General features: G+C 31.2%; 2 protein-coding genes across 4 annotated transcripts in view; one reads left to right on the top strand and one right to left on the bottom strand.

The window, feature by feature from the left end:
- The window catches only part of LOC118183077 (uncharacterized), a 28,324-nt gene extending 3,661 nt beyond the window's left edge, over window positions 1-24,663 (bottom strand). The window contains exons 1-6 of the mRNA XM_085825733.1: window positions 24,612-24,663; window positions 24,133-24,360; window positions 16,651-16,769; window positions 16,451-16,537; window positions 12,780-12,841; window positions 12,575-12,701 (exon numbers count right to left, since the gene is read on the bottom strand). Of these exons, the coding sequence (XP_085681859.1) occupies window positions 12,575-12,701; window positions 12,780-12,841; window positions 16,451-16,537; window positions 16,651-16,769; window positions 24,133-24,360; window positions 24,612-24,624 (636 nt within the window). The 5' untranslated portion in view covers window positions 24,625-24,663. The remainder of the gene's footprint in view (window positions 1-12,574; window positions 12,702-12,779; window positions 12,842-16,450; window positions 16,538-16,650; window positions 16,770-24,132; window positions 24,361-24,611) is intronic.
- Window positions 24,664-24,956: 293 nt separating this feature from the next.
- The window catches only part of LOC146995163 (uncharacterized), a 143,728-nt gene continuing 142,960 nt past the window's right edge, over window positions 24,957-25,724 (top strand). The window contains exons 1-2 of one of the 3 annotated variants that reach the window (XM_085825729.1): window positions 24,957-25,029; window positions 25,432-25,488. In XM_085825729.1, coding sequence (XP_085681855.1) covers window positions 25,440-25,488 — 49 coding nt within the window. In that variant the 5' untranslated portion in view covers window positions 24,957-25,029; window positions 25,432-25,439. Of the gene's footprint in view, window positions 25,146-25,431; window positions 25,489-25,724 lie in introns of all 3 variants that reach the window. The other 2 variants (XM_085825731.1, XM_085825730.1) reach the window with 2 other exon arrangements.

Here is a 25,724-nt window from a genome sequence, read left to right as displayed (position 1 = left end):
TACAACTATGAATAAAAATTCATTAATATTTGTAAGAACTAAATTGAATAATTACTCTTCTAATCCAAGGTTCTTTTTTGCAGGGTAATAACAGATAAAAAGAAAACTATTTTTGCACATGCCAACATCTTGGTATTAAATCTTTAACATTTCTTGAGAACTTTTGATATGTATTAATAGATATTTATGATTTTTGAATAAGGTTATTTTTCACCTACTTACTGAAATTTTACTGATACTACACATTCATTTCTCTCAAGAAACTTAAATGTGACCTCTAGTTGAACATATGCAAATTATCCATTTTAATTCATTCAGACAACATTCAGCATTTTGGTCCTCCTGCCATCTTTCTCTCCATCCAATCATCCTTGCTTCCTCTGTGCTATAAGTCTGCTTACCTGTCAGACCTGCTCTTTCTTTCTTTAATACCAAGACTTAATATATCAAGGCATTAAATGATCTAAAACACTCACACAAGAATATCTGAGGAGCTGTCAATACCTTCACTACAAGATTTTCAAAGCTATTAGATTTAGATTCAGGTACAACATGAATTAAACACTTATGCAATATTAGATCATGGCATTCTTTGGTGTGCCATTTAGTGAAGCTCATTTTTGATATATTTAAAAAAAAAAAAAATCTTAAATTAGAGCATCACTAAGCATGTTTTAGACTATACTATTTCAGAAAATAAATGATGATGTTTTTTGAAGATATGCATACCAACTTCTTCACACGCAGTACTTTACAAGCATTAACATATGTCTTCAGTATGAGAAAATTCACGTTGAAAATATCTGTCGAGCAGAAATTTTCAACATGTACTAAGGATTTTTGTATGTACTTGCATATTAGCCCTTATCTTTTACTAATTTTTACTTCCTGAAAATCGAGAAGGGAAAATGGCATTTCCCTGCAGAAGACACATTTATCAAATTAAATGCACATACAAACAGATGTACACAGTAAAAGCTTGAATATTCAGAAAGTTTACGAAATGCCAAGTGCCGGAGATGTTAAAATTCCAGATAGTTGAGCAGTACAATTCGTGGTAGAAAAGTCAAATGGATAGATGGAATTTCAACTAAAAAATTATTACAATAAATTTTATTTTTATCAACTTGAAAATCAAAGAGCTATAATTAAAATTATGAATGTTTAAATGCATTTTAGATATAAAAGCGGGCATATTTTATAGGCCTTTAACACAGAGTAAAACATTTTATCCAATTATGAAATATCAACCATGAAAGTTGGCAAAGATGTTGCCAAACTAGTGGTAATCATTCGGGGAGAAGTTCAAAGAAGCAGACCATTTTTTATTTACAAATTAGAAATATACATACTTACAATTTTTCACGTTAATTACGATGTATCACTACTGTACATCAATCAAATAAACTCTCATATCTCCATAATGCTTATTCTTGATGGACCCCATAACTTTGAAAATACAAGAATACCTTGCTAATTGCTGTTACCTGGTCATTTTATAGTACTGAACTACATGAATTTGCACTGAATGAAACACTATTTCTACAGGAAAATTAGTAATTTGTTCTACCAAATTTTGTTAAAACAAAAATATTTATGTATTTACCTACAATTAATGGAAAATAATAAAAGGCTAAAAAAGTACAATATGTACAGATTTTTATTGTCTGTTTATAAAACTAAAAGAAACATTTTTTAACCAGACAATAAAAGTTTTTTGCATCTATTTTTTCCCCCTTCGTTCATCATGCAATAATAAAAAACTGCATTTTCTAATTTTCGCCTTGTATTGAGGCTACTTCTTCGTTTTCTTTAGAGGTTGCTTCTATTGCTTGTGAAAGAGCTCTTTTCAAATAAAAAGCCACAAATGTTGAAATAAGCTCTTGAACCATGGGCTCTAATATGGAGGTAGTATTTGGGGGAAGAAAATGAATTACAGTCAAAAGTTTTTAATCTGGACTCGTTGGGACTTCGGCGATTCCAGATTATCGGTTTTCCGGATTATAGAAAATCAGTTTAAATCTCGTTAGATGTCATGCAGAAATTAAAAATATGAAACCATAATTTATGAAATAAAGAGCAATTATTATCTAAAGGGTATCAAAATTTACAAAAAAAAAAAAAAAAAAAAAAAAAAAAAAAAAAAAAAAGCTTTATATTTATTTGTTTACGTTATTAAACATTTCTTTCAATGCGCGCATGCGTAAATCATACATTTACGCATAGTAGAAATTAGAAAATTGCAACCAGAAAACTATTTGATGTGCATTCGTGATATTTATAATGACGAGGAATTTGATTTAAATCATATCAAAGACGGAGTACATCGAGATGAAATACTACATTAGGTAAAGAATTATAAGCCCAATAAAATAAAAACATCTGCCCTGAAGATAAGGATAGTGCTGACAGATAAACTTCCAGTTCATTGCGCGCTGCGTCGTTCACCCCCGCAGAGCAGCGTGAAATTGATAAACATATTTCGGAATGATTAGAAAATCAAAGGATATGCCTTTATCCATTTTTTGCAGCTATTTCACTTTTCAATTGAAGGACATCGGAACATGCTTTCACTTTGTAGATCCTTTGGTAGCTCCAGAATCGGAAATTCTTTTTGACATAATCGAAAGTTCAAGCTTACTCTTATAAAATTGCTCTAACAGTCTGCAAAAAGTAATGAGCCGGATCCAATTAGAAGATTAAAGAACAACGCAATCTGCAACATTAACTGAAATAGATAATTAGATAATTTTAGCTTAGCTTATATCATCCATTATACATTAAACACGCATGCGTAAAGGTATTATGCGCATGCGTTAACACATTATGCGTTGGCGCATGTGCAGAAAGTTTGTAGCTTTGAGGTCCAGATTATAGATCATTTCGGATTATGGACGTCCAGATTAAAGACTTTTGACTGTATGACATTATTACAGAAATTAGCAAAGTCCAGTAGAATGATGCGGCACATTATCTAATAACAAAAATGTTTTGCTTTTCACAGTAACCTTTAACAAAGGAGCAAAAATAATCTTTAAACCAACTTTCAAACACTGCTTAGTATCACAACTTTACTTATTAGAAAGCCAAAACAGAGAAAATGAGATTTTAGCAGATCCCTTTAAAGTATGAAGGTTTTTCAGTATGGTACACAAGCACAGGCTTCAATTTAACATCCCTAGATGCATTTCCTTCTAACAATAAGGTAATTTGATTCTGTGATGCTTTATAGCAGACATGGCCAAACTGCAGTTCTCCAACATCCTAACTGTGGCTTGCGAGCTACTTGCTGCCCTTTACTCTTTGAAATGCATCTTCTTTGAAACAAACAGTTGTTTACTTTTTGAAATAAAAACCATGCAATAGCATGCTTATTTATTAAACGCTACTTTTATTTCTTATATTATGTGTATAATAATTTAATCGATTTCCAATTGTCATCAAAGTAACAAACAAAATTTTTAAAAATCCCATTTCTATAGATTGCTATCATGGCTTCTTACTTTTAGAGCAATAATAGTCATCAAAAAAGCCTAAAATTTACAAATTTGAGGTAATTTAAAAAGTAATTTTCTAATTATTTCCTTTCTCAAGTTAATTTTATTTCAGGTAGTTACTGCTTACATTCCTTCTGTGTGATCTCCTTTCTTTTACAAGAGTTGTTATCCAATGTGTTGGAAGATGCGCTATTTTTTGTAGAATACTACATTTGATTTGGGTACCTGAAAAAACTTCTTACAGGAAGAAAAGTCGCTGTCCAGGTATGGCTCTTTCAGTTTGGGGAGGAATTCGGATTTTAGGACTGTTAAAATAAACTTCCACATTCTTATTTGGTTAGGAGACTTTTTCTCAAGTGTGGGTGTCCTTCAAAATTAATTTCGCATCCATAAGCAAGTCAAATCATTTTTATGCAATTTCTTTACATACTTCGCAACACCTCACAGTAATATGCTGCAGTTAACACAATTTTCTCGTTAAACTCTACCTTCCATAATAATTCTTTGGTAATTCTAGGGAGAAATCATAATTTATTTCATCAATGTTTGAACATGCAAAAGTTTTTGAGATCTCTTGGAGAACCACTTGTTTGACAACAATTTTAATTCTGCTCAAAGTTTTCAATTCAAATTTTGTCAGTTGCTATCAAGATACAAATTGTTCAACTTTATGTTGCATCAAGCAATGAAGGATCAACTGGATAGAAATCTCTCTTCTACAAAATTTTCAGTCAAAATACGGCATACTGATGCACTTTAGCTTATGCTAGTTTCTCGTACGTTGCGTGACAAACTTCTTTCAGTTCTCACGCTCAGCGACGTTGTATTGATTACCCCAGCTCTGGTACCAGCATTACATTTCTTTACAACTGACATATCCTTCATGAATGCTCTGTAGCCCAAAAGAATGTTGTAGTACTACAATCCACTGCCTGATCACTACAAATTTCAAGCAATGTAATGTGAAATTTTGCTGGATTTACCCCTGTAAAATTTCAGTTGTATGTCTGATCTTTCATTTTCTATAATCATAGTACCCTCATTCCATTTCAAACTCCATTTCGGATTTTTTTTCCTCTACACAGGTTGTGTAACCATTAGGCTGAAAATTAAATAAACATATTTTAATCTTTCTTCTCACTTAGAAATTTAAGATAAAACAGTAAGTCAAGTGATAGTCTTTATGGGTCCAACAGTTAACAATTTGAATACAATGGATCGGTACATATGTATAAGCAAGAACTCTGGAATTACTATCATGTAGACGTCTACCATGTTTGTGCATGTCCATAGAAATTTGAAGAATTAAACTATCGTATAATATCAGCATTTGTGAAGCAAATTCATTATAGTAGTTACAGGTACATTTTCTTTTTGCACCATTAGTTTTGATTTCCCTTGAATTTGAAATCAGCTCAAAATTCAACAGTAATGGCTGAAGCCTTCAACAGGTAGACAGTTGAAATACATGGCCTACGAAATATTTATACATCGTGGTAGGAACAGCTAGATTTATTAGCAATAAGTCATCTATGCTCAGAATTATTGGGATAGTTTTGAGAATTTTCAATGATGTGCAGGTATAATATTATATAACAATTCTGGCAGCTTTCATTGATGCTACACTGAAATAAGGCAACACGCAGAGATATCAGGAGTAAAAACTGACAAGTCAGATACCACTGCAATCACATTTAATTTTTCTATACTGTGCATCAGTTAACTAGTCATTTCAAAGTTTTGGGTTAAATTGTTTAAAGATTTCTAAGGTTAGGATTCAAATCATTCAAATAACAGAAAAACTATAAGATTCGATGTTTAGAATTTCTGAAAATTTTCGAGATCTGAGGATTCGAATGTCTGCAGAAAAATCAAAACATAACTTGTAATCCATTTTGCATCTAATGAATTAATTCAATTATTTAAAAAGCTAGATTTGGTCTCAGTACGCTGACACTCATGAAAAACTAAAATTATTAATTTTTATTCAAAAGACTGAAATAATTGATAATTTTTTTTAAAATTTTCTTTCTTGAATAAAAGTTTCTCTGCAATGCATGTCGACTTGCATTACTTCAGTTATTCTTCTAAAACACTTTCGAGTTACGGGGGGGGGGGGGGGAACTTTTTTTTTAAAAATTGATTATTTATAATTCACTCAAATGAAAAATGTTTTACATAACTATATTCTTCAAGATCAATATATATTCTCCCAATTTTAGCTTACTTCCACTAAAATCAAACAACAAGTATAGAAGGAGGAGGATAAAGGAAACAAGAAGAAAATGTTCGCTTTTGCTGTCTGATAGAAGAACACTCAACTGCATAATACAATAATTTCAAATTTATATTTTTATTAGGACTTACTTTCTGAATACAAGGTAGGAGGTTAAAAAAAATATTTATTTACATCTATATGATAATTTATCTATATTAATCACATATAAAATGCGAAATTCTCATTAATTTACTTAAAAAGTTTCTTTCCATTGGAAACATGTCTCATTATTTTTTAAATGGGATCAATATGAATTTATTGCTCTTGAACATTCATGAAATCTACTTTGCGGCTCCTGTCATAATGAAGTCTGGCCACCCCTGCTTTATAAGCCTGGGTGAAATTGTTCTTTTCCTGACAACCTAGTTTATAAACCTAGTTTTGTCCACGTTAAAAATTTGTTCATTAAGGTAACCTTCTTTTTCAATAACTTGTTTTATTTCCTCTGGGAATATTTATCAAATAATTTGAATTGGGAGAAGATGTAAAGCTTCAATGCCACGGAGAAAAATTCAGTCTACAATGTGTAAGCCGTCGACAAACATTACAAGCATAGACATATACCTTTAAATTTATCCATAATTGCGATCCAAAACTGCCGGCAATATCCGAGAACCTCTCAGAGCACTATACTGAATGGTTTAGAAAGTGAATTCCTTACCTAAAACTTATAATTTTTATTTCTTTAATCTTAGAAATATGTTTAATTTGTCAACTTTAATTTCGTTAAAAATTCCTTTCATGACATAAGAAGATAACAAAAAAATCATATGTTGAATTGTAAACTCTCACTGGATAACCCAGATTATTAAAGAAATCAGGAACATTTGAAAGTATCTCAGTATGAAGTTTTCTTATACAATGCAGATTATCTGCCTTACTTTTAAGAACAAATGGCTGCCCAATATTTCTAAAAAACAAGCTTCATCAAATGCCTCAAATTTTAACATAATAATGATGCTAACCACAAAATGGACTACTCTAAAAACTTCTGAATAAAACAAAATAACATGTAACAGAAGCAATTCCAAATTAACTCTTATCTTAAAACCTAAATCTTAGTCAGAATTAGGGCCCACCAGCAGTCGAGCGGTAAAGTCGCTGAACACTGGTAGTTCGGTCTGAGGTTCGAATCCTGCAAACGGGCTGGCTGCATGGGTGTTTTCGTGGTTTTCCCCATGTGTTACGTGTATACAAGCCAGTTTCCTTTAGAAAGTCCTCCACGAAGGCATCCCTCCCCTTAGGCAGATAGCCCTAGTGTGCTTTGCCATAATTAAATACACCACACCATACCTTAGTCTGAAATAATTAAAAAACTTTTGAATTCTTTTACACAATGAAGGAGCTCAAACAAATCTTTGGAAGCACTAAATTATCCTAATTAATATTTCTTATTAAAAACCTGCTGTAATTCTACCTATGGCTAAGTCTGCTTACATTTCTGACCCTCCCTCAGCTGAGAGGTATGAATCGGTTCCTTCGCCCTTCATCTAAAAACAAGCAGTCAAGGACTCAGTGAGTATTTGGGAGGGTGACTACTGCAAAGGGTTACTTAAGTACTATGTTGCACTTAAAAAAAAAAAAAAAAAAAAAAAAAATTTTTAATAATAACAAACATTCATCTATAAGTTTATTTATATAAATATATTATAGACATTTCAAATGAAAGCATAATTTAATGTAGTATACATTAGAAATATTAATATAATAATAACTATTTATTAAATATTTAAGTGCGAAAATGATTAATTGTAAATTGAACACTTTTTCTGTAAAATAAAATAATCGTATGCAAAGCACATTGCAGAATAAAGATTTAAGTATAAATAAGAGGAAAAGCTATTTCTCAAATAGCAGATTTATACTTTGTACCTCACTAACATTTAAGGTAGAAGGAATTTTGCCAGCACCCTGCGTGTTTGCTTCACTACATGCTGGCTTCGACTTGAAAGTCGCTTGAGGCTAGTCAGACTGGTTTACATTATGTCTATGAGAGCTTGCTTTCTTCTCCCCTTAATATTTTTTGCATTTATGCTGCTTCTTTATCTGCACTTGTGTTTTTATCTACAATTGGAACATTTTGACAATTTGCTTAATTTTCATCAGTTTTGTTTTCAGACTGTTTCTCTTTAAGTGCAGAAAAAAGACTTGACGCTTTTGTTTTAATTTCTAGTTGACTTTAGGGATTCTTTTTTGGTTACAGTCCTTAATCAAAAGTGAAAGAAATCTTTCCATATTTAACATCAAAAACTTATCCTTAAAAATTTCTTGAAAGCAAAAGCACTTGTAGGTAATCCATACTCCTTATATTTCTTGCTATCATTCACAATTTTTTGAGTTTTTGAGCTGATGACTTAACTTTTTTTTTTTTTAAATCTCGAAATCTTCGCATATAATGTACTATCCTCAAGAATTTTAATGATTTCTAGATTTGGTTTATTGCAGCGCTTCTTAACTGTGGGTTGCCAAAAATTTTAGCAGTTTTGATATTTCATTAACTTATAATAATTTTTCAGTTACTAAATATTTTTACACAACGTATCTGAAAATAGATAAAGACAATACAGACAAAGAAAAAACGAAAACGTTTCAATGCATTCTTTTTATAATATAAACGTTCATTTTCTTTGCTTTGCACACGATGCTGTCATTTAGTGTTACTTATTTACAATTTTCATATTGTTCTATGTCTTAAAATTAGAAATTAAAGTTAATGACCTAAAACTGCAATAGTATATTACAGTACAAGTGAAAAAATTGACAGTTTCACTCACGCACGTGTTGGATTTGCACAATACTTATGGGGGTCCCTCGAAATTTTTTTAATTAATATGAGGTCCTGAAGGGCGCGAAAAAATCTCGATGATAAAAGGGGGTCATGACTGGAAAAAAGTTTAAGAAAACCTGGTTTATTGCAATCAGTATCAGATTTTCATTTCTCATTCATTATAAATGGGCTTAGGAATGAAATTAAAAAATAAAAAATTAAAACAGGTAGCATGAGAATCATGTGATATGGCTATTATAAAAACTGAGGATAAACTCCCTCTCTGATTCTGCCACATCTTTCGGTGAACGTACATGACCAATTACTGTTCATTTAGACAGTACATATTTCAGAGGGAACATTAAGGCTGCATTATTTTAGCACAAAGTCTTTTGAAAACATTTAATATTGAAACAATCAGAACTGAGTGAAATTTATTACTCAAATTATTAACCATACTATAGGAGGAGTACTGAGTGAAGATGCACTAAGGATAAAATTCCAGATAAATAAAAAATCATCCAAAGCTTTAACCCCAAAGCCTTGTGAACTTTCATTAAGAAAAGGGAGATATTTTATTAAAAAAATGATGTTTACAGCTATTTTTGATACCACACAGACAAATTGACAGATTTCACATGGATCAAGAAATTGCATATATCTGATGATTATGATTTTATTCATAACATATTTTTCACATGACAATCCATGTCATTTTAATAAACCTAAATGGAAAGTCCTTGGTTTCTGATTTAATTATTTTTGGGTGCGATTTGATTCTTTAATAATGATTGCCTGACATGTTCTTCAAGGCTTAAATTCAGCCACAGTCCCCTCTCCAATTGTGGTATTTTTCAGTTTTAATGTGAAATCATAACTGAGGTGAGAGCCCCAGATAAGATGAGCTCTTATCTGTTATTAATTGAACTTTTAAATTTTGCTTCTGCACACCTTATGTTTAATTTATATATACAAATTTGGTATAAGAACTAATTCTCGTGCATCGAAACATGCATTAAAAAGTTGATTTACAAAAACTGAAATTAAATTAGAAGGTCATAACACATAAAAACAAAGATAATGTTATTCAAAAGATTGAAAAATGAAATGACTATTAAAGAAAAATTAGATGCTCTGAGCCAATTAATTTATCATTTCCAAACTTGTTTCAATAAAGAAACAATTCATAAACCAGATGAATTTTAATCTGTCAGATTTCAATGCAGATTTAAATTAATTTGTCATCATTATTAATATCAATTATATATACCAATTATTAATAACAGCATTTCTATCATAGTATTGGACAATTTGTATAGGGAACAATCATAAAGTGAAGCAACAATAATGTTGGGAAATCATGTCGTCAGGCAAATGATTATCCAATAAACAAACTGAATCATTCTTTTTCATGTATTTAATTCTTTTTTAATGTTTATAATTTTAGCTATGTATAATTTGCTTACAAAATTTTTGAATTTTATACCTATTTAAATAATTTCACACTAACTAATATATATATTAGTGCGAAATTGTTTAAGATATATATATATATACACACACACACATATAAGCGATACTGCATAACGATGCCTTTGCAAGAAATTTCTCATTTACAGTAGCCATATATTTTTGTTGTGATTAATAAATATGTTATATCTATTAGATAAGAAATAATTTATAGTGCATGTCCTGCAGTTTTCAAATTTGATGACTTGACAAGCAGTATACTATCATGAACTTCTGTCTCTAACTTCAAAAATATTTACAAAGTTTATGAAATTACAAAACAACCTAATGCTCATTGGTGATGAAACCATAAGTAAGGTTTTGAAAGATGGTCACACAACCAACTGATGGTGATGATATTTATTCACAGCAACTTGCGACAATAACCAACTAGCTCAACTTCATCCGATCTGGTTCTTTCCAATAACTGGCTGCATGTTCAATAACATTTCAAAGGGACTGTGGCATTACATGCTGAAGGGAAAATTAGTCATGTCTTAAGAAACTATCAGGAAGTTTGCCCCTTAAACTTTTGGATTATGCTATAGTTTATATTAGGCATTTCCAATATTTGTATTACTGTGGTTTTTAACTCTGGATCTTCTAGCTGCTAACCAGATGTGCTAGTAATTACATCATGAAGTAAGGTAGGAAGAACTATCTCAATTCAAGCACAATTTAGGAAACCATTATTTTTTGGATATAGGAAAGAGGAAAAAAAATCACTACATCCTCTTTGGGATTTAAACTCTGGATTCACCAATTGCTTGCCAGACGTGCTATCAGTTGCATTAGAAAAGTATGAAGTGAGAAAGTGGGAAAACTCATAATGCTAATAAGGAAAATCCATTAATTATAATATATATAAGAAAAACCTTTATCATAAAAAACAGCTTCTATAATACTCAGATTTATTATACAGACAGATGTTCCGATGATGATAAAAATTTACTTATACCTTATTTTATCTAATACCATCAAAAAATTTTCATCCAACATAAAATAACTATCTGACCCTTAACTGATCTTTGTTTTACAATGTCAATATGATCTTGGTCATAAAATTCTGATTACTAATTATACCTTATTTTAAGAATTCCTCTTAGAAAGGACTTTTGTAAAGGTGAGGTATTCTTGAGAAAATCAATTATTATTAGAGCCTTAACCCATTCACTATGGGCATGTCATATGTGCATCAGCAGCGAACATTACCTCACGGCCGGGTATGTCATATTTTAAGCGCCATTTTATTCACTCTACCGGCTGGGTGTATCATATTTGACTTTTTAGATAGAACGTTTAATTCATATTTTTTGTTGCCCCTAGATGTAGCTGTATGCCTGTTATAGGGAAATATATCGAAAGTTAAGTAAGTTTACCTTCATTCCTATGCAATGATTTTTATTTTTGGTATTTTGTTTCAGAATGAGAGCGAGATTTTTGGGTGGGTGTTGAGCAATGTAATGTTTCTAACTGTGTCATTTGATATAAACAAATGCACATGCTCTTGCTGCATTGAGGTACTTTTTATTTTTATTTTTGCAATATAGTGGGATAGACGTTCTATCATTAGAGATTTTTTTTTTATTACTCTTACATTTTTCCTTTTTTTTATTACTCTTAGATTTTTTGTACTTTGAGATGAATATTTTTAATAGTCAGCAAAATATATATTTTTTTTAATGGCAAACGAAAGCAGTATCTAAACGTAGAATATACACAATTGCTAATTCTTTAGTGTTGGGTAATGTAATGGCTCTTACTGGGTCATTTATATAAACAAATGAACATGTTCTTGATGCTCTGGAATACTTTTAATTTATTATTTTTTTTATTTTTATTTTTTTATCGGTTATAGTAGAGTAGATGTTCTATCATTAGAGACTTTTTTATTACTCTTTGAGTTTTCCAGCATTGAATATTTTGTATCGCTTAGCGAAAGTTTTTTTTTGTTTAAATGGCAAACGAAAGCACTATCTGACCCTAGAACATATACAAATGCTAAATGAGTCAAATTTGCTGAGTAAAAGAGCAGATGTTATATTCTTGTGACTAATGCAATGTTGGACTTTGTACACCCATGTTTCAAAGAATATCATACACTGTCTTATTTTGAAACATCGCTTACTTTTCGTTGTTTGGATATTTTTCCATATATATTTATTTGTGAGATAAGGGGAAAATGATATTATTCTAGAATGAGTATTTTATAAAATTTTTAAGGATAATATAATAATAAGGGCTTAAAATTAATTCTGTTGACTACCTAAATGTTCTTCTCATAATGTATCCAAAATTGGATGATAAATTTCATTTATACGAATATTTTTCCAAAGTTAGGCTTAGCAGCGTAAATTGCCCGTCTCCACAGGACGATGCATCCAGTTAACACACCGTCCCAAGAGAAAGACTTCGGTAACAGAGGTGCCCATCGCGAACGGGTTAACAGCAGAAATAATTTTAACATTATATTTCAGTTAAAAAAAGATATTTCAATGCATTCTTCACATTTTTGTTACATACCTGAAGATCTCGTTGACTTAAATATGTTCGTCCACAAGAACCAGGTGCATGCCGAGACCCTCCAAACGTGCACATGAAAACTGTACCCAAAGCACTTTGCTCAATTCTCTGTACTTTTTCTTCACATCTGTATATGATAATAAAAATATATATCATCTATGTATGCATACAATAACAAATGGATTATTAATAAGAGAAAACTTACTTTGGGCAAAGTTTTTCAGCTTTTTTGGCACAGTCATAACAAAAAACATGTTTGCAAGGAATCTGTAGAATGAAAAACAGATCAATACAATTAGTTTCAATTTTAAAACTGCATTATGGTCAGTACCCTAAACATTAAGACTGGTAAATGTGCATAATTCATTTATTATGTTTCCTTGAATTCTTTGTGTTAAGCCCTAAGTTATACGTTACAATAAAAAAGAATTCCAACTTATGATGGACAAAGCTATTTGCAGACCATCAAAATCAGTATGTCATCACCTCTTCATGTCGTTTCTCAAAGCTTGGGTGACATACGGCCAATAGGAGACTACCGAAAAGTAAATGCCTGTACTGAACCCGCATTTACAAGACTTTAATAATACGCTTAGCAGAAAGAAATTTTTTTCAAAAATGGATATTGTTAAGGCGTATCATATATCAGTACATCCAGATCATATTGAGTTTGCACCCCATTTAACCTTTTGAATTTCTGTTTTTAAATTTTGGACTGTACGGAGCAGCTCAAACCTTTCAAAGGTTTATGAATGAAATTCTAGGGATCTAAAATTTCCGTATGTCTACTTATATCATATTTTGATATTTAGTGATACAGAAGACGATCATAAATCTCACAAACTGTTTTTTAAAGATTAACTTCATACGGATTGACAATTAACACTGCAAAATGTGTTTTTGGTGCTCCTGAAATATTTCTCAGGACATTCAATCAATAAAAACGGTACCAAGCCTCTGCCTAACAAAGTTGAACTGATACTTAACTACCCACACCCTAAAACGGTAAAAAATTCACAAAGAATTTTAGGATTTTAATACGGTTTCATATTTTTAATTTTATAATTTCTGCATGCCATCTTACCAGATTTAAATTGATGATCTATAATCCGGAAAACCCCTAATCCAGAATCGCCGAAGTCCTGACGAGTCTGGATTAAAGACTTTGTACTGTATAGTGCTTACGATTGGGAGCTATTAGCAGCTCATGCTGCTATTAGGCATTTTAAACATATGTTGGAAGCACAGAATTTTTCTTTAATTACCGATCACAAGCCACTTATGTATGCACTTTGACAGCGTTTGAAAAAGTATTCACCGTCAGGCTAGGCAGTTAAGACTTTAATTCACAACTGAAATTCATTATATAAAAGGATTGAAAAAAATCGATACCAACGCACTTTCGTGCACAGAAGCTGTAAGCATGCTTAACCCTATCGACTATGAGAAATTGCTAAAATGCAACAAATCGATCCAGAATTAAACTTTACTTAACGATTCAAAAGTTTTAAAACTCAAAAAAATTACCTGACCGAATTGTAGCTTATCAATATATTGCGATTTCTCATAGGTGCCGCTTGCCGTTATATCCCCTCGACATTTCGCAAATTTGAACAATTTGCCTCACCCTAGCATTCATGCATCAACAAAGTTAACATGTTCTTGGTTTGTTTGGTCTTCCATCTGTAAAGATTGCGCAAACTGGGCGTGGCAGAGCATTTCATGCCAGAAAGCAAAAGTAAGCAGACATACTAGAACACCGTTAATAAAGTTTCCAGACCAATCACAGAGATTTGATCATGTCCACCTTGACCTTGTTGATCCGCTACCTCCTCTCAGAATAATTATGACCATTTAATTATGATAGGTAGGTTTACTAGATGGCCTGAAGCGGTACACATACCAGACATAACTGCATGCACAGTACCACAGGCTTTCTATGACCACTGGATTACTCAATTTGGTTGTGCGGCTGTTATTACTACTGATAAAGGACAACAGTTTGAAAGCGGATTATTTCAAATCCTTTCACAATTGTTGGGAATTAAGAGGATCAGGATGTCTCCATACCACCCACACGAGAATGGACTTATCGAGGAGTTTCACAGTCATTTGAAAGCTGTCTTAAAAGCGTACGAGACCAGTCACTAAGTGTGGCGGCCTTTCCAACGCTCCTGATAACCTTCCCCTCTGCTCTCAAGCACATAATGGCAGCCACTTCTGAGTGGGTGTACGGAAAGACTATTCTTATCCCAAGAGAATTTTTTGATCCAACACTTATGGATACGTTTCTCAAACAGTTTGTGGAGGACATTAAATCCCACTTTGCAAGTGTTCGCCCGACACCTTCCAGCCACGGCTAATGAACTTGTTTCGTTCATCCTCGATTTAATGAGTCCACGCATGTGTTCATCGTAAGGAGTTTGAAGAAAGCCACTTCAAACTCCTTACGATGAACCATTTAAAGTCTAGTAAGATGAGACAAAACATTTGATTTCAAAATAAAAGGGATTTAGCAAATAATCCATAGATAGACTTAAATCTACTTTTATAACTATTGACTCTTTTCAAGTTGTTTCCCAGAGTTAAAAAAAAAAAAAAAAAGCTCAGACATTTGTACTACCTGTTCTGGACAATTGATCCAATCGCTGCATCGGTATGTCACATCTCGTTGATACCGTGGAGGGAATATGCAGCGGCATCGCCAAACAGGTGATACAAACTCAAAACTGCATAGAAAACCACCAACTGGCGAAAGACAGTCTCAACCTGTATGGCAACCTTACAGGCTGATGGAGAAGGATGAGTTTTTCTCCATTAGTCTACGTTTCACAGGGATATGTGAACCTCGGTAGCCATGTCAGTGTTGGGGCAGTGCTCTGTGTTTTTTAAGCTGTTATAATGGCATAATAAATGCTATCTAGGCACTGTTTTACAGCATTTTGATTCTTATTTGTCCGAATTGACGTACAGACATTTGCACCAAAAAACTGAAATTTTCTCTACAATGCTGGAAGATATAAAAAAGTTTATGCCTCCTGTTTAACTTCACTTATGTTTAGGCCTTTAATAAATCAAAATAGTAAAAAGAAATTATTATATGAAATTAACCTTCCATTAAAATTGAAATAATAATCTTAGATAGTTATTTACTATTCTCTTTCCTTTTTGAGTTAGGGTTACCATAATAATTTTTGGCATCAACAATAATTTAGCGATTTTTTACAGTCCCTATAACTGATTTGTACCAAGAAAAGCAATTTTTTGAGGAAAAATCTATATTGCTGATATTTATATTCTTACAGCTGGAAGGCATTGCTCAGTTAAACATAAAACACATTAAGCACAAATGAATGTGTATTTAAACACGTGTATGATACATATATGCAAGGTTGGTTGTTATGTATAAACTCAAAATGACAACAAAAATTCAGCATTTTTACTGAATTTTAAAACCAAAGGTGCGGACAATCAAAAGGAAAAAAAAAAAAGTTTCATGCTTAAAATAGTACATTGCTATATTCAGGAGTTATTGTTAAATGGTGGATATATTGTGACATCGTACATTTTCCATTACTATGCTATTCTTTTAATTAACAGTAATTAGATACTTCTCTACTGAAAAATATGAAATAAATAAAAATGAAATTAACACTCCTGTAATAAAATATATTGACCATATATGTAAACTTTGTAAATCATATTTTTCACAATTAAAATGTACATACAGTTTTCAATTTTAACCCACAAATAAATATTACATTATAAATAAAGGTAAGCAGCACTTTTGCAAAATATTTAGCTAACACAGCAGAAAAATTGTATCATAATTTTAGTTTATAAGCTACCAAGTTAACACAGAAAAAAGTTAATTACCATTCGTCCATAGTTTAAAATTGGTAATAAACATTTTGAGCAACAATGGATCAAAGGGTCAATTACTTTCTCTCCTATCAAATTAACCTGCAAAAATACATGCCAATTTTCAGAGATAAATATTTAATAAAAATAATATTGAATATTCTTATAAAAGCATTAATTTTATCAAATAATCAAAAAATATAAAAAATTCCTACCTTATGATCCCAACGTAACTTTTTATTTTGATGCAATGGCTCCTGAAATGTTCGGTCCATAGGACTGAAAGCTGGCGTTTCTAGTTTCGAAATGACTTCATCCAAATTGGAATTACCAACTAAATATTAGGAATATTATTAGCTATAAACAGTACATGTTTAAAACTAATACAGTCAAAAGTCGTTAATTCGGACACTCATAATCCGGACCTCAAAAGCTACAAACTTTCTGCGCATGCGTCTCATTGACGCATGCCCTATAAGACCTTTACGGCTGCGAATATGCGTGTGCGCATGTGCATAATACGTTTACGCATGCGCATTTAATGTATAACGAACGGTATAAGCTAAAATTATCTAATTCAGTTAATGTTGCAGATTACGTTGTTCCTTAATCTTCGAATTGGATCCAGCTTATTATTTTTTGCAGACTGTTAGAGCAATTTTATAAAAGTAAGCTTGAACTTTCGATTATGTCAAATAGAATTTCCGATATATATTTACTAATACGTAAAGGATCTACAAAGCGAAAGTATGTTTCGAAGTCCATTAAACAAAAAGTGGAATTGCTGCAAAAAATGGATGTAGGCATATCCTTTGTTTTTCTAACCATTCCGAAATCTGTTTATCAATTTCACGCTGCTCTGTGGCTGGGGGGGGGGGACGGCACGCAATCAATTGGAAGTTGATCTGTCAGCAATATCCTTATCTTCAGGGCAGATGTTTCAATTTTATTTGGCTTATAATTCCTTATTAAATGTAGTATTTCATCTCGATGTACTCCGTCGTTGATATGATTTAAATCAAATTCCTCGTCATTATAATTCGCTTCTAATAGCGAAGAAAGTGACAGAGGTTATTGAAAACGAAAAAATTTCGATTGACAAATTAGTCGGTAGACACAGCAATTATAGGACTTGAACAGCGGAACTTTGTAACTGAACAAGAAATTATGTCTGTTTATATACTTAGAGAAGGCATTATCACATAAAACGAAGCAACTTAAACAACTTACATTGAAAGAAATGTTTAATAAAGTAAACAAATAAATATTAAGCTTTTCTTTTTGTAAATTTTGATACCCTTTAGATCATAATTGTTCTTTATTTCATAAATTACGGTTTCATATTTTTAACTGTATAATTTCTGCATGCCATCTTACCAGATTTAAACTGATGATCTATAATTCGGAAAAATCGATTATTCGGGATCGATGAAGTCCCGATGAGTCTGGATTAACGACTTTTGACTGTATGTTTTTTACAAATATACTTTCGTAAAAAAAATGTTTTCTTCAATATATGTAAAAAATTTAAATTTTTAGCTAGTTTAATTAGAAATATATATAAGTAGAAAAATACTTGAATTAGGTGCTTGTTAGAATTCATATAAATATCCTTATTAACAATCTAAACATATACAAACAATAAAATATCTAGACATATAAAAAATACAAAAGTTTCATATATTTAGATCTGAAAACCCGCTCAATAAAAGGGAATAAGTTTGTAGGTTATCTAAAAGCATACTTAACTGAAGATAATAAAAATAAAATAAAGCATGAAATAATGAAATATAACATTTTAAAACATACTTCTTATTTATTTTGCTAGTGAAGTGTTTTAATAGTGGAATGCATTTAAAATATCCTCCTTCCCATTAAATATAAAAATACAATGGATGGTAAAAGACACAAATTTTACTTCTAATTTCACTACTAGAGATAAAATCTTATGTTTTTACTTCTGGTAAAATACGATTCAGATTTTTTTTTTTTTTTTGTTTTAAATAAATCATGACTGTTTTATTCAAATGGGTATTAAAACAAGGTTTAATATTGAAATTTATTAATTCTTTGTAATCGTATGTTGTGGCATTCATGTCCAAGTTTAATTTCAGTACCATTATGATTTCTGCTCCTAAAATATATACAGATATGCACAGCTTCAGGTTTTAATCATTTAAAAAATGGTTGATCTTTGGATTATGGTAACTTGGGGATTTTTTGGCGACCAACTCTGCTACAGCAACCCTCTATTTTTTTTTTTTTTTTTTTGCCGCCACTTTGTCTTCATGAAGTAAAGACATGTTTCGGTTGATCTTTACATTATGGTAACTTGGCGATTTTTTGGCGACCAACTCTCCTACAGCAACCCTCTATTTTTTTTCCCCGCCGCCATTTTGTCTTCACGAAGTAAAGACATGTTTCTTTTCTTTTTATCTACTGAACACTTCTTCCAACAATCTACTAGCCGAATTACACTTATGCTAGAAATTTTATCTAACAAAACTGCTTAATCATGACAAATATTCACTGCAAAATTGGGAAAAAGTGCACAATACCATACTCCTTACGCGTTTTTCAAAATAACACATACACATAAACCATGTACACGCCGACTTATTTTTACTTAAAAAAACATCCCAGAATTGCACAAAAATGGCACTGTGCACACTCTTCACTATATCCATGTACACTGCTTTTTTCTCATAAATTAGAAAAATTTCACGAAAATACATGACAATTTTCTCAATCTTTAAACCCGGTAAAAAGATCATATATGAAATTACCTGATCGCGAAAAAGTATTTACCCTTTCCAAATATGAACATTTCCACATATAAAATAAATAAAATATCCACAAACTTTTACCTCTAAATCATCTATTACATTATACACGTCACCAACGAATTCATACCGCAAGCATTACAAATACTTAGTATCAAATATTTAAATTATTTCCATGCACGTTTACTTCAACTTAAACGTATACCAAATTCCTACAAACATAAAATTCACAAAACAACTATCATTTAATTAAAATATCACTAAACCATGTACACGTCGACTTATTTTTACATAAAAAAACATCCCAGAATTGCACAAAAATGGCGTTGCGCACACTCTTCACTATATCCATGTACACTGCTTTTTTCTCATAAATTAGAAAAATTTCATGAAAATACATGACAATTTTCTCAATCTTTAAACCCGTTAAAAAAAACATATATAAAATTACCTGATGGCGAAAAAGTATTTAATTTCCACATATAAAATAAATAAAATATCCAAAAACTTTTACCTCTAAATCATCTATTATATTATAAACGTCACCAACGAATTCATACCGCAACCATTACAAATACTTAGTGTCAGATATTTAAATTATTTCCATGCACGTTTACTTCAACTAAAACGTATACCAAATTCCTACAAACATAAAATTCACAAAATAAATATCATTTCATTAAAATATAATTAAATTCAAAAACACTACTTAAAATATAAATGAGCACATACATTAAATTAATAAAAATTACCTTACAATCCTAATTACTTTAAACTAAATCATTGCTAATAATAATTTTCCCAATAATACCAAATTCCTTTACTTTCACCTTACATTTAGAACAATGCATAAAAATAATATCCTCAAATAATTAAAAATACTAACTTACCTAATCTTCTTCAGAATCTTGATTACGTGTCCGATAGACTTTTCTTCTTTCTGTTTCAGGATCTTTAAAATCATACTTATATTTTACAGCAAGGTACCAGGTAAAATAAATAACTTAATAAAACATCTTTATTTCTATCTTGCACAACCTTAAAGAAACATTTATTACTACCCTTTTCAATACCACTAAATACCCATTTCGAATTCACTTTAGTTACGGCCATGGGATCCAAAAATTAACGAACACTGTTTCACACAACAGAGAATAAAGCCAAATACAAAATTTCCACATTTTTTCCCAATTTCCCCCCTTTTCCAATTAAAGAACCGTAATTCGTCCATTAATATCACATGACATATCCCATGATCTCTCATTTCCCTCACACAAAATAATGCGTGATCGGAACTGAGTACTGCTCACATTATTACCAAAGTCCCAGGTAGTATTCTTTATCACCTCCAAAATGTCGCCAAACTACCAGTTACCATATTGTAAAGATCAACCCATGTTTCTTTTCTTTTTATTTACTGAACACTTTTCCAACAATCTACTAGCCGAATTACACTTATGCTAGAACTTTTACGTAACAAAACTGCTTAATCATGACAAATATTAACTGCAAAATTGGGAAAAAGTGCACAATCGCAAACTCCTTGCGCGTTTTTCTGAATAGCACATACACATAAACCATTTACACGTCGACTTATTTTTACTTAAAAAAACATCACAGAATTGCACAAAAATGGCATTGCACACTCTCTTAACTTTATCTATCTACACTGCTATTTTCTCATAAATCAGAAAAATTTCACGAAAATGCATGAAAATTTTGTGAATCGTTATATCCGGTAAAAAGAACATATATGAAATTACCTGATCGCGAAAAAGTATATACCCTTTCCAAAGATTAACATTTCCACGTATAAAATAAAATATCCAAAAAATACCCTTTCCAAAGATGAACATTTCCACGTATAAAATAAAATACCCAAAAACTTTTACCTCTAAATTATCTATTATATTATAAACGTCACCAACGAATTCATACCGCAAACATTACAAATACTTAGTGTCAAATATTTAAATTATTTCCATGCACGTTTACTTCAATTGAAACATATACCAAATTCCTACAAACATAAAATTCACAAAATAACTATCATTTAACTAAACCATGTACACGTCGACTTATTTTTACTTAAAAAAACATCCCAGAATTGCACAAAAATGGCATTGCGCACACTCTTCACTATATCCATGTACACTGCTTTTTTCTCATAAATTAGAAAAATTTCACGAAAATGCATGAATATTTTCTGAATCTTTAAACCCGGTAAAAAGAACATACATGAAATTACTTGATCGCGAAAAAGTATATACCCTTTCCAAAGATGAAGATTTCCACGTATAAAATAAATAAAATATCCAAAAACTTTTACCTCTAAATTATCTATTATATTACAAACGTCACCAACGAATTCATACCGCTAACATTGCAAATGGTTACAAATACTTAGTGTCAAATATTTAAATTATTTCCATGCACGTTTACTTCTACTCAAACGTATACCAAATTCCTACAAACATATAACTCACAAAATAACTATCATTTAATTAAAATATAATTAAATTCAAAAACAATACTTAAAATACAAATAAGCACATACATTAAATTAATAAAAATTAGCTTACTATCCTAATTACTTTAAACTAAATCATTGCTAATAACAATTTTCCAATAATACCAAATTACTTTATTTACTCCTTACATTTAGAACAATGCATAAAAATAATATCCTCAGATAATTAAAAATACTAACTTACCTAATCTTCTTCAGAATCTTGCTTATGTGGTGGATACACTTTTATAATTGATTCAATAAAATTATTGAAAGATTTTTTCTGCAAATGTTTCCTCCACACTTCCTCCGTTAAATAAAAAGCAAAATACTCTTTATCACAATGCCTCGGAATGGCGCTTTTTATAGCACTCCACGTGCCCTCTATTGTATTCATATGTGCACCTGTTTCAGGATCTTTAAAATGATATTTATGGTTCACAGCAAGATGTTTAAAACCTTCATCCTCCAAACATGCATACCATTTCCAGCAATCAAACATGATTATAGTACCCGGTAGAATATACTCTTTAATAAAACTTAATAAACAATCTTTACTTCTATCTCACACAACCTTAAAAAAACATTTATTACTACCCCCTTCAATCCCACCAAACACCCATTTTCCTTCCACTCTCCTACCTCTCTGATACTTCCGCTTCCCAAACTTACTTTCATCAATTTCCACAATAACATTCATACCGCCAAGCATACCCATATCATTTTCGCAAAATTCCACGCACACTTTCCTACGAAAAGAATTCCAATCAGCTGCAGTACTACTGCTAATTTCTTAATCCGAAATCCAGTAGTCAACTGGCAGTCTATTCACCCAATAATAAGAAATCAATAAAATTTCACCCATACTCAAACGACTTTCAGCAAACCACGTACCCTTCCTTACACTCCGTTTCACAAAATGTCCATTTTCACCAGATTTCTTGCACCGCCATTCAAACTTATCAGTAATATCCTTCCTTTCACACAATCTCATTTCATTCCCACATTTTGGACATTCATATTTATCCGCAATTAAGCCTCACCATTCAACCAATTCTTTTGAATTATCAGATAAACGCATTAAAAATCTAAAATTCACTTTAGACAGCGCCATGCAATCCGAAAATTAATCAACACTACTTCACACAACACACATTGAAGCTTAATATAAAATAATATACTGACACAGATATTTTTCCAAATTTCCCCCCTTTTCCGATTAAAGAACTGTAATTCGTCCATTAATATCACATGACATATCTCATGATCTCTCACATAAAATAATGCGTAATTAGAACTGAATACTTCTCACATTATTACCAAAGTCCTAGGTAGTAACCTTTATCGCCTCCAAAATGTCGCCAAACTACCAGTTACCATATTCCAAAGATCAGCCTAAAAAACTAATAGTGTAATTTATTTTAAAAGTAAAATGAGCAGTAGAAGGTTAATATAAATCTCTTACTCCACATGGAATTTTAATTCTGCATTTTAAATGAAAACTATGATATTGTTCTTGCAAAAGAGTTTGGTTAGTCTACCCCTTAGATTATAACCAAGTTGTTGCTTCATTTATGGTAATCCGAGTAGTCGAACGTTATGGAAACCCTATTATGACGCGAGTGGTTGCGTGACTGCAATGAATTTGACTGATGGGAAAATATTTGCAAGGGCTTATTCATGTGTTGGATGGGAATTACATTGCTTATTTTGTGCTTTACACCTTAAAATGGCTGCACTTGGTACAATTAACCTAAATTTTCTGTACACTTTAGAACGACTGGGAAAGAAAACATTGATTGACTAATGTGTAAATGAAGATTTAAATGACTTTGTTCACCTCTCAGTAAGTTATGCAGCGAGATTTAAGGATTTGGAAACTGGATCTTGTATAAATGTTATGGAAGGTATGTACGGTGTAATAAAAAGGGATTTTCGAAAGAAATGCCATTGACAGTCAGGAGAAAATTTTCCATTTTTCACGAAACTATATCACCGTTTCAAATTTAATCATAATACCAAGAAAAGACATTAGATAACTTAAGAATTTCTTTTGCATTTCCTTTTGGAAGAAATTGCAGACACATTAAATAGTCAATGCTATGTAAAGTGATGTTACTTTAAATGTAGAAATACTGTTCCAAATTTTAAATTCCGGCAATAATGTAACACAGCATATTTCCTCAGAAAAGTTTATAACATAGCAGGCCAGTTGTATATTAATTTAAATGGTTCTAAATGCAAATAAGTCGAAGAACATAGCCGTAGTAATGCTGTTTGTAAATCTAAACATGCTGATTTAATATTTTATTATACTGAAATAATTGGCGAAATAATGTAACTATAAACATGAAAACGTAAAGACTGCATTAAAATCAAAACCAAAAAGTTATCACCCCACATACACTGCTTGTCGGAAGTGGTATCACCAGATGGTGCATCAACAGTCTCTTCAATATCATCGTCATCATCTGGCCCTCCAGAGACTGCTTTTTTTGTAGTAACACGTCTACTCCTTCCACCCCGGCGTCCTCGTCCTCTACCTTTGCCTTTTAATTTTAAAGATATATTCTTTCGTACGCCTTGAGCTTGAGCTGATCCAACATTGGTTTCTGAATAGTCCAAATCATCAGCTAAAAATTGAGTAACAAATGATTAATATTCCTTTCGTGCACTACGAATTATATTTTGACATTTTACAGTAAAATTACAAAGCACTAAAAATAAAGATTGATAACACAGCTACAAATATCTATTAAACACTTCTTTTTAATAAAAATGTTCCTTAAACTATACGAAACAAATTGCCAACATTAGACAGTCACGCAAACACGATAATGACTAGCATTAACTAAAGTAGAAAGACAAAAATCAAATTGCTCACTTTCGTCGGCCATATTTTATTGGTACGGTTATAGGGATAGAAAGATTATAACATGCAAAATTGAAAAATGTAAAAATTTTCAAAATATTCACTTATAACTTTAGTGCTCTATTATATAATTTTTCACTTGAAATAATTTTTTACATCGTATGAAATCTTTTTATGAAACTCTATTTTAGAAGTAATGATTACCACTATTTTTAATTCACAGATCTTCTATGAAGGTAGTTAATTGCTTGATGAAATATTTCTTAAGAAATGCATATGAAATTCTTCTATACGACAAAATATTAAAACAATAAAATTATTGGTCATCAAAATATTTTACAGTTTAGAAATCAGTCATTGTAAAGGTTTCGAAGTGAAGTGGTTGTTTCTTTCGAAAACAACAACAAATAAAAATACAGAGGTGGTTAAGGTTTGAATTTTTAAAATTCTGTGCAAATAAAAATGTTCCGTTGTAAATTATTTTATGTTAAAAAGTTATATCTGTTAAAAGCTGTTGCGCATTAAAAATGGGGTTATTTGAAAAATGTAATCCTAACACAATATTACGCTGTAACATACCGTTTTGGTTTAATCCTAGTATCCGGTGCACATGGGATTTGGCTACTTTATGATGAGCAGTAAAAACGGGACATATACGATGAGTAGTAAACGAGTCATTCAAAGAATATATATTATATACATAGACGTTCTTCGGGTCATTTTTGGTGTTGCGATAATTTTCAAAATCGCACCAGGGCTGCACCGTATACTAGGATGTTACCAAAATTTTTCGTTATGATCAGTTTGCTTATAGAAAGTTATTATTTTTCAGAATGGAATATGGGTACCTTTCTAATGGAAGAAAAAGGATTCCGTGAAAACAGTAAAAGTAAGTAGAGTAAAAGACGTTATCAAACCAAAATCATATTCAGTATCTGACCAAAAACTGATTAATTAAAAAATATTAACCAATCAGAAACTCGGCGGAACCACTACTGTTATTTCAAAAAATACAAAAAATAAAAGATAAATAAATTTTACCTGAACATAACGTTATCCTTTCTCATTCAGTTCAGCCGAAGACCGAAGATTAACAGAACTTCAAACAATGGTTTGAAATAATTC

The sequence above is a fragment of the Stegodyphus dumicola genome, chromosome 10 (genome assembly GCF_044657685.1).
Source record: "Stegodyphus dumicola isolate Sdum_Otavi_A_Nest chromosome 10, ASM4465768v1".
In the NCBI taxonomy this organism is placed as follows: Eukaryota; Metazoa; Arthropoda; class Arachnida; order Araneae; family Eresidae; genus Stegodyphus; species Stegodyphus dumicola.
The sequence above is the reverse complement of the archived record's forward strand: the minus strand, read 5'-3'. Positions and strand labels throughout refer to the sequence as shown.